The 13,126-nt window shown below is 46.4% G+C and overlaps 1 protein-coding gene across 6 annotated transcripts in view; it reads right to left on the bottom strand.

The window, feature by feature from the left end:
* SPG21 (SPG21 abhydrolase domain containing, maspardin) overlaps nucleotides 1-12,428 on the bottom strand; it is a 28,516-nt gene extending 16,088 nt beyond the window's left edge. For 2 of the 6 annotated variants that reach the window (XM_055278151.2, XM_063638985.1), the window contains exons 1-3: nucleotides 11,702-11,806; nucleotides 6,074-6,160; nucleotides 1,972-2,133 (exon numbers count right to left, since the gene is read on the bottom strand). In XM_055278151.2, coding sequence (XP_055134126.1) covers nucleotides 1,972-2,133; nucleotides 6,074-6,136 — 225 coding nt within the window. In that variant the 5' untranslated portion in view covers nucleotides 6,137-6,160; nucleotides 11,702-11,806. Of the gene's footprint in view, nucleotides 1-1,971; nucleotides 2,134-6,073; nucleotides 6,161-9,353; nucleotides 9,465-11,155; nucleotides 11,354-11,701; nucleotides 11,807-12,140 lie in introns of those variants that run through there. The other 4 variants (XM_063638984.1, XM_063638983.1, XM_063638982.1 and 1 more) reach the window with 4 other exon arrangements.
* Nucleotides 12,429-13,126: the final 698 nt, after the last annotated feature.

The raw sequence follows: 13,126 nt of genomic DNA, 5'->3' as shown, positions 1-13,126 counted from the left end.
GCATGAACCCCAGGGGGCGGAGCCTGCAGTGAGCCAAGATGGCGCCACTGAACTCCTGCCTGGGTGACAGAGTGAGACTCCGTCTCAAAAAAAAAAAATTTAAATTAAAAAGGTCTGTGCATTTTAACTGCTAGATACTAACAAATATCAAATAAGTTCCAAAACCTCATGGAGCTGAACATTCTGATCACATCTTGATGACAAAGTAATTTTGAAGACACTGTTGACCTTTTCTTGATTAACTATCCTCCTAATGAAACAGGGAAAGCCCACATCAAGAACCTTGAGGGTAAAGAAGAAACATCCAGCCAGAAGCCAAGGCTCTCATGACCTGCCACTGTGGAGCGAGGAACACACTGCTGGACGGCACTCCCAAGTGGGACGGGCGCCTATGGGTTGCTCGGTTTCCCCCTCCCTGGCTGATCAACGGGGGCCACCAAAAATGGTAGTGTCATGTCTCAGGCTGCAGAGGGCTGGGATGAGGGCAGTTCCCACCCTGTTCTAGAATGCTGTTTGTGAAGAGGAATGACTGAAAATCTGAACAAAGGTGGATTATGTTGCAGAGGCTCAAACATGTCACGTGAGGAATGGTTAAAGAAGCTGGAGAAATTAAGCCAGAGAAGACCCAGGAGAAAAGCCGCAGGTGGTGCTGATGATAACTGTTTTCTCAAGTATGAGACGGGCTCTCAGGAGGAAGAGGAACTGATTTCTTTTGTGTGGCCTCAGTTGGTGGTAACCTTAGTAGAATTTTCAGTTACCTTCCAAGAGGAGAGACGTGACCTGCCTTTTCATCCCTTTAAACAGTAAATAAAGCATACATTAACAGCAGTACTCCCACTGGGAGTACCACTTACAAGTGAATACTGCAGGCGACTGCCAGCTAAAGAGACTCTCTTTCCTGGGAAATTAGGAGACCAATGTCCTGACCAACGTGGAAGCATACAACAAAAAAAAAAAAAAAAAAAAAAAAAAATCAGCCACCAGGAAGAGTGCCTTTCCCACACACCTTTCTCCCAGAGAAGACTCAAGAATGATCAGTGGGAAACTGGATTTAGACCAAACTCGGCTATAAACTAACAATCAGGAACAAAAAATCTTCCTAACCAAATGCTAACATATGAGCTAATTAATGAATCTCATCTCAAATATCAAAGATTTACAAGAAAAGCCAGTTTTTCAGTCACTTGTATGTTAGCAAATCCCTTTGTTGTCTAATATTCCATGCTCAGCAACTCTGGAAGCAGTGCTGTGATAAAATGAGGAGCAGAAACAGAGCCAGGAGACGGAGCTCAGTTCCTCCCTCCACCACTACTGGCTGTGTGAGCCGGACCTCAGTTTCTTCATCTGTAAAGAAGGACAACATTTCCTACCACTCTGAGTTGAGAGAAGGGAGTCAGGAGAGAATGCACATAAATGCTGGGCGTGGAGAGGCTGCCAAAAGAGGTTTGTTCCCTCTGAATCTCTGTGTAACTGTGGACTCATACCAGCGTCCTTCAAAAGGCTTCATCTCACATATTAAAATAGGCAAAAAATATCTTTCCTCAATTAAAAAAACTGCCCGGCTGGGCACAGTGGCTCGTGACTGTAATCTCAGCACTTTGCAAGGCTGAGGCGTATGAATCATGAGGTCAGGAGTTCGAGACCAGCCTGGCCAACAAGGCAAAACCCCGTCTCTACTAAAAATACAAAAAATTAGCTGGGCGTAGTGGCGGGCACCTATAATCCCAGCTACTCGGGAGGCTGAGGCAGGAGAATTGCTTGAACCTGGGAGACGGAGGTTGCAGTGAGCCGAGATCATGCCACTGCACTCCAGCCCGGGCGACAGAGTGAGAATCCGTCTCAACAAACAAACAAACAAACAAACAAACAAACTGTGCCCATTACTATAGCTGATGAGAGACAGAAGCACACACAAAAAAACAAAACACAAAACATGGGTCTGAATTTTAATACTGAATCAGTAATACTTACAGCGATAACCCGGTAACCCCATCCAGTCAGAGCCAAAATCTGCCGGAAAAAGACATCTGCAGTTCCACTGACAGGGGGCAGGAATATGAGAGGACACCTGATACTTCGGGGGCCCGCGTCATAGAGCGACCATATCTTACTGTCATCGTCATCTACGATAATCTGGAGGGAAAGTTAAAAGAAAAAAGTGGAAAACCTTATAAATTTGCTTTTTATGTTATTTTACACTGTCATTTCAATGACAATTTTAATACTACTGCCTTGTTTGTTACAAGGTAACCTGAAGCTCACACCAGATTAGCATGCATGACAAACCCCTTTGGTCTCCTTTTCTTTCCTCAGGGCTAATGTATTCCACAGAACTACTTAGAACTACTTTATAATCTTCCAAAGGGCTGCTGCTTCTCTGTTTTTTTTCCCTCCCCCTCTTTTTTTTTTTGAGACAGAGTCTCCCTCTGTCACCCAGGCTAGAGTGCAGTGGCACGATCTCGGCTCACTGCAACCTCCACTGCCCAGGTTCAAGCGATTCTCGTGCCTCAGCTCCCAATGTAGCTGGGATTATAGGCATGCGCCACCACACCCAGCTAATTGTTGTTATTTCTATTAGAGACCGGGTTTCACCACGTTGGCCAGGATGGTCTCAAACTTCTGACCTCAGGTGATCTGCCTGCATTGGCCTCCCAAAGTGCTGAGATTACCAGCATAAGCCACCGCACCTGGCCGCTTCCCTCAGTTTCTAACTTTCCCCTCTACCCGCAACAATAGGAAGAAATCTATTTTCCTTAACATTAAACAGTGAACTCTATATAAGGCATCTTATTTCTTCCCACATTTCTGGTTGTGTGTGTGTGTGAGAATGCGTCTACAAGGAGGGCAGTCTGCAGTCATTCTGCAGTGCTGACCCAGAGGACTGGCTGGGACCTGCAGGGTCAGAGTACAAACAGGTGAGCTGATGGGGAGACAAGGCTCCTAGCTCGTGTTTCTATCCATCTGGGTGAGTGGGTGGAGACAGCACCAGCTCAGGAGATGCTTCAGGAGCCTCATCTAGACCAAGCCTTTGGGGAGTTGTGGGGGAAGACTCTGCTACAGAAGGGGAATGAGGCGGGTCTATGTGTCACTCTCCTGGGAGAATATGTCAGACCAGTAGGGGTTAGGGAGTGGCACAGAGAGAAACTGGCTTTTTGGTGAAAAGCGGATAGGGAGTAGGAAGGTAATCAGAAACCTTCCTAAATGAGTGGTTCTTGACCCAACATGATGGGGAAATACTGAGCATTAGAAGAGCTGAGGGGGCCTGGCATAGTGGCTTACACCTGTAATCTCAGCACTTTGGAAGGCCAAGGCAGGCAGATTACCTGAGATCAGGAGTTTGTGACCAGCCTGGCCAACATGGTGAAACCTCATCTCTACTAAAAATACAAAAATAAGCTGCATGTGGTGGTGCATGCCTGTAATCCCAGCTACTGGGGAAGCTGAGGCAGGAGAATCGCTTGAACCTGGGAGGCGGAGGTTGCAGTGAGCCAAGATCGGGCTCCAGCCTGGGCAACAGAGCGAGACTCTGTCTAAAAAAAAAAAAAAGAAAGAAAAAAATGCTGATGGCCAGGCGTGATAGCTCATGCCTGTAATCTCAGTGTTTTGGGAGGCAAAAGGCAGGACTGCTTGAGGCCAAGAGTTCGAGACCAACCTGGACAGCACAGTGAGACCCCATCTCTACAAAAAATGAAAAAATTAGCCAGGTGTGGTGGTACACACCTACAGTCCCAGCTACTTGTGAGGCTGAGACACAACAATCGCTTAAGCCCAGGAGTTCAAGGTTGCATTGAGCTATATGATTGCACAACACTCCAGCCCAAGCAACAGAGGGAGATCCTGTCTCTCTTTTTTTTTTTTTTTTGAGACAGAGTCTCGCTCTGTAGCCCAGGCTGGAGTACAGTGGCACGATCTCGGCTCACTACAACCTCCGCCTCCCAGGTTCAAGTGATTCTCCTGCCTCAGCCTCCCAAGTAGCGGGGATTACAGGCATGCACCCTCATGCCCAGCTAATTTTTTGTATTTTTAGTAGAGACAGGGTTTCACCATACTGGTCAGGCTGGTCTCGAACTCCTCACCTCATAATCCACCCACCTTGGCCTCCCAAAGTGCTGGGATTAGAGGCGTGAGCCACCGTGCCCAGCCTGGATCCTGTCTCTTTAAAATAAAATAAATAAATAAATAAATAAAAATACAACAACACTCCAGCCTGAGCAACAGAGGGAGAGATCCTGTCTCTTAAAAAAAAAAAAAAGGCAAGCTGAGGCAAGAATGCTCAGCAGAGTCTGGCAGATGTTAAGTGTCCTAGAAATATTAGCTATTATTATTATTCACTGCATCCTAGTTTAATTTTTGTTTTCTCTGACTTTTGGTGGTATTTAGAAAACTACATTAACTGCTTGAACATTTGACAATGCAAATCAGTATTTATTCTACTTTCATATTAAAAAACTCAAGGCCTCCAGGCTCTTTTTTCTGAGAGCTCCTCACTAGCAGGGCTATGGACTCCACAGTGTCACTCTGTGGGTGGCAGCACACTAACCAGGGTCACTGGCATCACTAGGAGCAGACAAATGGAGCAAGGCAAAGTCCAGAGAGGCCTAACAGTTCCCCTTTGGACTTCCACAGGTCACAGATGGTGATAACGTATCTCACACTCATGTTTTTGCCCTGTGTATTTTGCCACTCACATTTTTACTTTTCTTTTCTTTTTTTTTTTTTGAGACAAGGTCTGGCTCTGTCACCCAGGCTGGAGTGCAGTGGCACGATCACAGCTCACTGCAACCTTGACTTCCTGGGCTTAAGCAATCCTCCCACCTCAGCCTGCTGAGTATCTGGGACTATAGGCGTGCACCAACATGCCCAGTTAATTTTTTTCTAGTTTTTGTAGAGGAAGGGTCTCATCATATCGCCCAGGCTGATCTCAAATTCCTAGGCTCCAGCAATCCTCCTGCCTCGGCCTTCCGAAGTGTTGGGATTACAGGTGCACAGCACCACGCCTGGCTAATTTTTTCATTTTTTTATAGAGACAGAGTTTCGCTATGTTGCCCAGGCTGGTCTCAAACTCCTGGCCTCAAATGATCCTCCTAGGTCTCTAAAGTGCTAGGATTACAGGCATGAGCCATCACAAACAGCTGCAAAAGATCTTAAGATCACTGGATTCTAACACTTCTGCAAGGGAATCAGCAAAGGTTTTACTCTACTCAGTGACTTGAACTGCCTTTGTCTAGTGTGATCCCTAAACATCTGGGATTAATTTGGCAAGCAGAGTCAATACTCAACTGCAATATAAGTGTTTTGGGTTTTCAAACATCCCAGGAAAATAAAGCTTCTAGAAGATGACTGTGGCAGAATGAGTATGTCATTGCAAACAGAAGTTCTATAATGTGACCCCATTCTTAAATCTGAGGAACAGGAATATAATCTGACTGTACTTACTATACAGTTGCTGTAAACTTTCCACTAAACTATACAGAAGAGTACATACTACCTGCTTGCTTGTATACGTAAAAGCAATTGTAAAAAATGAGTACAGGCTGGGTGCGGTGGCTCACACCTGTAATCCCAGCACTTCAGGAGGCCAAGGCGGGCGGATCACTTGTGGTAAGAAGTTCGAGACCAGCCTGGCCAACATGGTGAAACTCTGCCTCTACTAAAAATACAAAAATTAGCTGAGTGTGGTAGCGTATGCCTGTAATCCCAGCTACTTGGGAGGCTAAGGCAGGAGAATCGCTTGAACCTGGGAAGCAGAGGTTGCAGTGAGCCAAGATCACGCAGTGCATTGCACTCCAGCCTGGATGGCAGAGCGAGACTCCATCTCAAAAATAAATAAATAAAATAAATAAATAAATAAATAAATAAAATGGGTACAGTTATACCTGCTTTCGCTCTAAAATGAGTCTCAAAAGTTGACTGTACATGACAGGGAAGTGGTGAACTTCATCCTCTGCAACCCAGAGTCATCATACTTGGCAATAACCTTTACTCTCAAACACTACTAAGACATGACATCTAAATCACACACAAAAACAATACCAGATTTTGCAAATAAGAGGTATAGTAAAACCATACATACCTTTTTAAGGGGAACTGTACCTCTAAACCAGTTATAATCAGGAGAGACTTTAATCTCTCCCATGATTAGCTGAAATGGAGGTTAATCCTGAAATAAAAGCATGTGATATTTTATGTCAAGAATTCATGTTTACATCAGAACTAAATGTAGAGTCTGATCTAGCTATACCAATAATATTTTAAAGAAGAAAACCAAGGAAACTGGCTATTTTGTCAGTATATACTCAAACTACGGAAAATAATTTGGTGAAATACTACAATCACAGAATCAGAAGGGCTCTTTTTTTTTTTTTTGAGACAGTCTCAGTCTTGTTGCCCAGGCTGGAGTGCAGTGGCGCGATCTCGGCTCACTGCATCCTCCACCTCCTGGGGTTCAAGTGATTCTCCTGCCTCAGCCTCCCGAGTATCTGGGATTACAGGTGTCCGCCACCATGCCCAACTAATTTTTGTATTTGTAGTAGAGATAGGGGTTCCCCATGTTGGCCAGGCTGGTCTCGAACTCCTGACCTCAGGTGATCCACCCACCTTGGCCTCCTAAAGTGTTGGGATTACAGGCGTGAGCCACCATGCCCAGCCACCAGAAGAGCTCTTAAAGAAATTATTCCAACGCCCTTAGTTCTTCCAGAAAAGGAATCTGGTCTAGAAAATTTAAATGACTTACCCAAGACCACATGGCAATGCTAGGACCAGATGTGAGACAGCCTTTTCTGACACCATACTTCCTGTCTTAATTCTCAACTGCAGTACCAGCAGTTATCTTTTGACTTTACCTTAAGAATCCCTTAAATAAAGATGCTCCTGTCTGATTATAGGGATAGTCCATGCTAGAGAAAGGAGTTGATGTTTTTTGACTTTTTAAATTTTTGAGACAGAGTCTTGCTCTGTTGTGTCCAGGCTACAGTTCAGTGGCACAATCACAGCTCACTGCAGCCTTGACCTCTGAGGCTCAAGCGATTATCTCAACCTCAGCCTCCTGAGTAGCTGAGACAATGGGCACACACCACCACCGCAGGTGAATTTTTTATTTTTTGTAGAGTTGGGGGCCTCCCTATGTTGCCCGCACTGGTCTCTAATTCCTGGGCTCAAGCAATCCTCCCATCTTGCCTCCCAAAGTGCTGGGATTACTGGTGTGAGCCACCACACCCAGCCTAGAGAAAGAAGTTTAAGTTAAGCCTGCTTCCTGATAAATTCACAATACACCATAAATCTAACTGTAATGGCACATAACCAGAAATTCACATGTAGTTCCTTTTTTTTTTTTTTTTTTGAGACAGAGTCTCACTCTGTCGCCCAGGCTGGAGTGCAGTGGTGTGATCTCGGCTCACTGCAACCTCCACCCTCCGAGTTCAAGTGATTCTCCTGCCTCAGCCTCCCGAGTAGCTGGGATTACAGGCGCCTGCCACTGTGCCTGGCTAATTTTTTGTATTTTTAGTAGAGACGGGGTTTCACCATCTTGGTCAGGCTGGTCTCGAGCTCCTGACCTCATGATCCACCCGCCTCGGCCTCCCAAAGTGCTGGGATTACAGGCATGAGCCACCGTGCCTGGCCTACATGTAGTTCTTAATGCAAAATACAGACAAATTTGCCACTCATATGGACACGATTAAAAGTTACACAATGTCCTCAGAAAGATCTATAATGTAAACTTGAAGGCACTATAACTAGCAACAAAATGAAACATTTTCCCTTAGGAAAAAATGTGTAGTCTTTTGTTGTGAGCTTAGTGACTTCTGGTTTTCATAGCTCTGTGATCTTAGATAAATCTTGATCCTTTTGGAGTTTGTTTTCTCATCTATGACTGTGTTACCACTGTGTCCCCAAAGCTTAGATCAGTGCTTGGCACACAGCAGGCATTATCTTTTGATTAAATGAATAACTACATTTTAAGGAGAATGAACTGGGCCATCCTTCTAACCCTGGCATCTGTGAGCTTTGGCCTAGCTGAACATCCTCAATTAAAAGGCTGCCCCTCTTTGCTCAGGCATCTGTGCTATGTCATAACAGGAAACTGAAATTACAGTTCCCTGTTGCAGATTCTTATTGCCAAGTGAGTAAATTCCACCAGGAAGGATTCAAATATTTGCTTTGTACCACTTCCTCTACCTCAAGAGCAAGCCTTGATCCTAGCACGGCTAACATGAGGTGAGACTCCAGGACTTAACTCCCGGGCTGACTCTGAACTGTCGTTTTAAAGGGAGTTCTCTGGACTGGCAAGGAACAGGGGATTCTAAACTCAATGGAACTCTTCCTTGGTGGCCCTCGAGATCTGCTCCCTCAGGAACACAGAGCCCTCAGTAGACTCAACTGTGACCTTGGAGACGTACTAAGCTGAACCCTGAGGAGACAGCAGATGTAGACATTCCAACACTAAATTTGATTTACAACCTTGAGATTGTGATAATGGTCTCTCTTCTCAAAGCTAAGATGGTAATTTTTGAAAAGTGTGTTAAAATCATAAGTTGCTTTAAAGTACCAAGAAAATCATCATCCAGTCTTATACTGAAAATTAGTGTGCACCGATATAGTTATATACTGAAATAAAGAAAGTAATTCTTTGCACATCCATTTTATCTTAAATATTAATATGTTAAGTCCAGGCACAGTGGCTCACGCCTGTAATCCCAGCATTTTGGGAGGCTGAGACAGGTGGATCACGAGGTTAGGAGTTCAAGACCAGCCTGGCCAAGATAGTGAAACCCCGTCTCTACTAAAAATACAAAAATTAGCCTGGCGTGGTGGCGTGCGCCTGTAGTCCCAGCTACTCGGGAGGCTGAGGCAGGAGAATCACTTGAACCCGGGAGGCAGAGGTTGCGGTGAGCTGAGATCGTGCCACTGCACTCCAGCCTGGGCAACAGAGCGAGACTCCATCTCAAAAAAACAAAAAAAAATTAATATGTTAAAAAATTTTGCCAGGCGCGGCGGCTCACGCCTGTAATCCCAGCACTTTGGGAGGCTGAGGCAGGTGGATCACCTGAGGTGAGGAGTTCAAGACCAGCGTGACCAAGATGGCAAAACCCCGTCTCTACTAAAAATACAAAAAAAAATTAGCCAGGCATGGCAGTGGCCGCCTGTAATCCCAACTACTTGGGAGGCGAGGCAGGAGAATCACTTGAACCCAGCGGGCGGAGGTTGCGGTGAGCCAAGATTGCACTCCAGCCTGGGCGACAGAGCAAGAGTCTGTCTCAAAAAAAAAAAAAAAAAAAAAAAAAAACTAAGCCATTTTAACTATAGGCTTTCTCTAAGTTGATTATAACTTTTAATTGAAAGCAACTAGCACATACCCTTAATTCTGGAATATTTTCTACCCGGACAGACTTGAAATACTCCGATATCATCTAAATACTTCTTAATGGAGACATTTCCTAGTATTGCATTATTAGAAACAATCTATTCTAAAGGAGGGAAAATAAAAAACATGTTTAGCAAATAACATCTACTCAATAGATTTATAAAACACCTTAGCTAACTAAAGCCAGAAAGTGTGCTTCTAGAGTCACCAAATGGGATAAATCATTCATAGCTTTGGAATCAGTTGCAATGCACAAACCAAACCACCTTACAAATACACACATACACAGGCACACATATTCACGCGGTCATCCTCTTCTTTCCCATAGCAGTAAATAGAAAGATGTTCCTTACCAACAGTCTTCAGAATAATTCACAACTACCTCAGTATGCCAACGTGTTAAAAGTAATCTTACAAGATGGAGAGATTCCACTCCGCTGTGACTAAATTTTTGTAGAGACAAGTAATTTTAACACTTGTGCTAGTTTGGCAGTACATGAAAGGTCAAATGGATACCAAATGTTGCATCTGACCAACTGACGTCTAAGTGAAAAAAAGATCACTGCTGCAAAGGGAAAGCAGCTGTGAGTGGTATGAATCGGAAAGTTTGTTCTCCTAGCTCTCTTTCATCCACCAAAGGGGTATACTTTTCCAAATCATAAGAAGAATATTCTATATATGGCAAAGGTTAACTGAGACTGTGACCAAACTGGTCAGTACTGAATAAGAAAGAATGTGGACCATGAGCTCAAAACTGATTTGATCTCTCATGATTTTGTTCTTCACAAAAACAAAAGCACCTGTTCATGCTGGTGGGAAAAGAGCCACAATATTAGCCTTAATCTTGCCTAAGGAAACCCCTCTTCAGGGTGTGCTGTGGACTCCCTGTCTTCTCTGGCCCTTGTGCTGCTGGACAATAAAAACTGCCAGCTGTGGCTGGGTGCAGTGGCTCACACCTGTAATCCCAGCACTTTGGGAGGCTGAGGCGGGTGGATCACCTGAGGTCAGGAGTTCAAGACTGGCCTGACCATGTTGGCCAGGCCGTCTCCACTAAAAATACAAAATGAGCCGGGCATGGTGGCGCATGCCTGTAATCCCAGCTATGCAGGAAGCTGAGGCAGAAGAATCACTTGAACCCGGGAGGCGGAGGTTGCGGTGAGCCGAGATCGCACCATTGCACTCCAGCCTGGGCAATGAGAGCGAAACTCCATCTCAAAAAAACAAACAAAACAACAACAACAACAAAAACAAATTAGCTGGGCGCGGTGATGGGCGCCTGTAATCCCAGCTACTTAGGAGGCTGAGGCAGGAGAATCGCTTGAACCTGGGCGGCGGAGGTTGCAGTGAGCTGAGATCGCACCACTGCACTCCAGCCTGGGCGACAGAGTGAGACTCTGTCTCAAAAAACAAATAAACAAACAAAAAAAACTGCCAGTTGTGACTATGCCCCTATCCCTCAGGGCTTCAACAGAATCTGCCACTTTAAAGTCAACAAAATCACCTTTATCAATGTTTAAGTCACATAACCAGCATAACCAGTCAGAGGTTTCTGCTACTTTATTTCAATCTATAGGTGATGTGCATTATGGACAATCCGTGATTATAAATACTAGCCATAACAAAATATTAGAAGCTGAGAGTCTCTGGGAGATGCAACTGGCTTTTTAATGCATGTCTCCATCCCTCACCACAGAAGTACACAGCTATCCTTTTCTTAGATCACTTCAGGTGGGATCTATCCCTCTTTTCTTCATTGTATTATCTCTAAACCTTATGGGAGGAAAAGCTGCCTACCTGGCATCTGTGACATTTCTTCTCATGCTCTTGGTAAAAAAGCTTTTGGAATTTGGACACAGCTATTAAGTTACTCCTCAGTGGCCAGGCGCGGTGGCTCACGCCTGTAATCCCAGCACTTTGGGAGGCCGAGGCAGGCGGATCACGAGGTCAGGAGATCGAGACCATCCTGGTTAACACGGTGAAACCTCATCTCTACTAAAAATACAAAAAATTAGCCGGGCGTGGTGGCGGGCGCCTGTAGTGCCAGCTACTCAGGAGGCTGAGGCAGGAGAATGGCGCAAACCCGGGAGACGGAACTTGCAGTGAGCTGGGATCGCGCCACTGCACTCCAGCCTGGGTGACAGAGCGAGACTCCGTCTCGAAAAAAAAAAAAGAAAGTTACTCCTCAATTTGTTGAATCTTTGTGCCAAAAGGAGCCGAACCAGTGTAGGTGGAGACAAAGGAAGCAGCATAAATGTCTAACTTGTAACTCCCGAGGAAAACGAGAAGAGGAAAAATGAGACACTCCGGTCCCGCTCTGTTCCTCATCCCCCGTTCACAAACCTCACACCTGGCCCACACTCAGCAACAACAAAGACATCTGTCACTTTCAGGCCGAGGTCTTGTCTCCAAAATTACTGGCCTCTGCTCAGAGTTCTTAAAAGTTTGCTGAGAAAAGAAAGAAAGAAATGTTCCGGGGCTGCAGTCTTGTAGCCCCAGGATGGGTTTACAGGAGGATGCCCCGGTTAAGCCCTCTGCCGCCCCCACCTCCCGCTGGAGACTCACACACAGCTCCCCGCCAGTCCCACCGGTGACAGCCACACAAAGGCAGGGTCACAAGCACACAGACCACCCCGCAGCCCAGATTCGGCCCCAGACACACACTCACAAGGGCACGTGATCACGTGCGTGGTCACATGGACCGGCCCACTCAGAACACACTCACAAAGTCACACCAACCAAAGCAGCCACGCGCCACACACACACCTACAACCCCGCATACCGCACACCCAGCTGCTTCCCAGGCTTCGCCCACCCTCACCTGCCGTGGCCGCCCCCACGTCCCTTCCCCTCCTTCAGGAGGCCGCTCTGTGCTCCTGTACGAGCGCGGGCCGTGGAGGCGGCTGGGCCCGGGTCGGGGCGGGCGGCGGAGCGCTCGGGACCCACGGGCGCAGCAGGCCGTGCGGAGCGCGCGGGAGGCCAGCCTCTGAGGGGCGGGGCGCGTGGCCGAGCGAGCTTGGGCCGGCGCGCTCCCCCCTCCCGACCGCCGCACAGCGGGCGCCAGACTCCTGCTTCCGGGTTCTGAGGGGGCGGGGCCACGTCTCGAGGAAGGGGCGGTGCTGCGTGGCTCCGGCGGTCGCCACGGCGACGGGTGCGGGGGTAGGCTCCGTGGGATCCTTGGCGGCGGCTGACGTGGGGAGAGGGCTGAGTTATCCCTAGTTCTCATGTCTGACTTGCGTACCCAGGAGGAGGAGGAGGCGCCTGGCCCCTTGGGACCTTGTTCTGCTTTCAGTTCGGGTTTTCTCTGTCGTGTACAGCTTTGGAGGGACACCTTTGGGTTCCAGGCTTTGGTGAACAGAACTTTGTATACTCTTTTCTTAGGAACAGTTTTTTTCGTTTGACACAACCGTAGACGCTCTCCGCAGTCCTCCACTCAAAGCCCCCACTTCCTTTTTGATGTTCTGGGGATTTCTGGGAACATACGCCCACCCATCTTACTGTTCCTTCATCACTTTTCCCTTAAAATCAGAATATTAATACATTTATAATCATTGTTAAGGTGTTGCAGACGTCACGTCTCAAGGTGTTCCAGACGTCACGACTCCTTTTTTATTAGTAAAGTATTTCTGAAATTATGATAAGGTGAATAACATGTAAATCTCCTTGTTTTGAATTTTTTTTAGGGATCCTGCAACAAGGTCCTGTTGAAAGTGCCTCTCTCTAATATGTTTTAGGGAAAGCTTGTACCCTGTTTTAGGGCCTGTAGAC

This window comes from Symphalangus syndactylus, chromosome 5, assembly GCF_028878055.3.
Source record: "Symphalangus syndactylus isolate Jambi chromosome 5, NHGRI_mSymSyn1-v2.1_pri, whole genome shotgun sequence".
Classification (NCBI taxonomy): domain Eukaryota; kingdom Metazoa; phylum Chordata; class Mammalia; order Primates; family Hylobatidae; genus Symphalangus; species Symphalangus syndactylus.
Note: the sequence above shows the minus strand (reverse complement) of the source record. Positions and strands in the feature narration are given on the sequence as shown.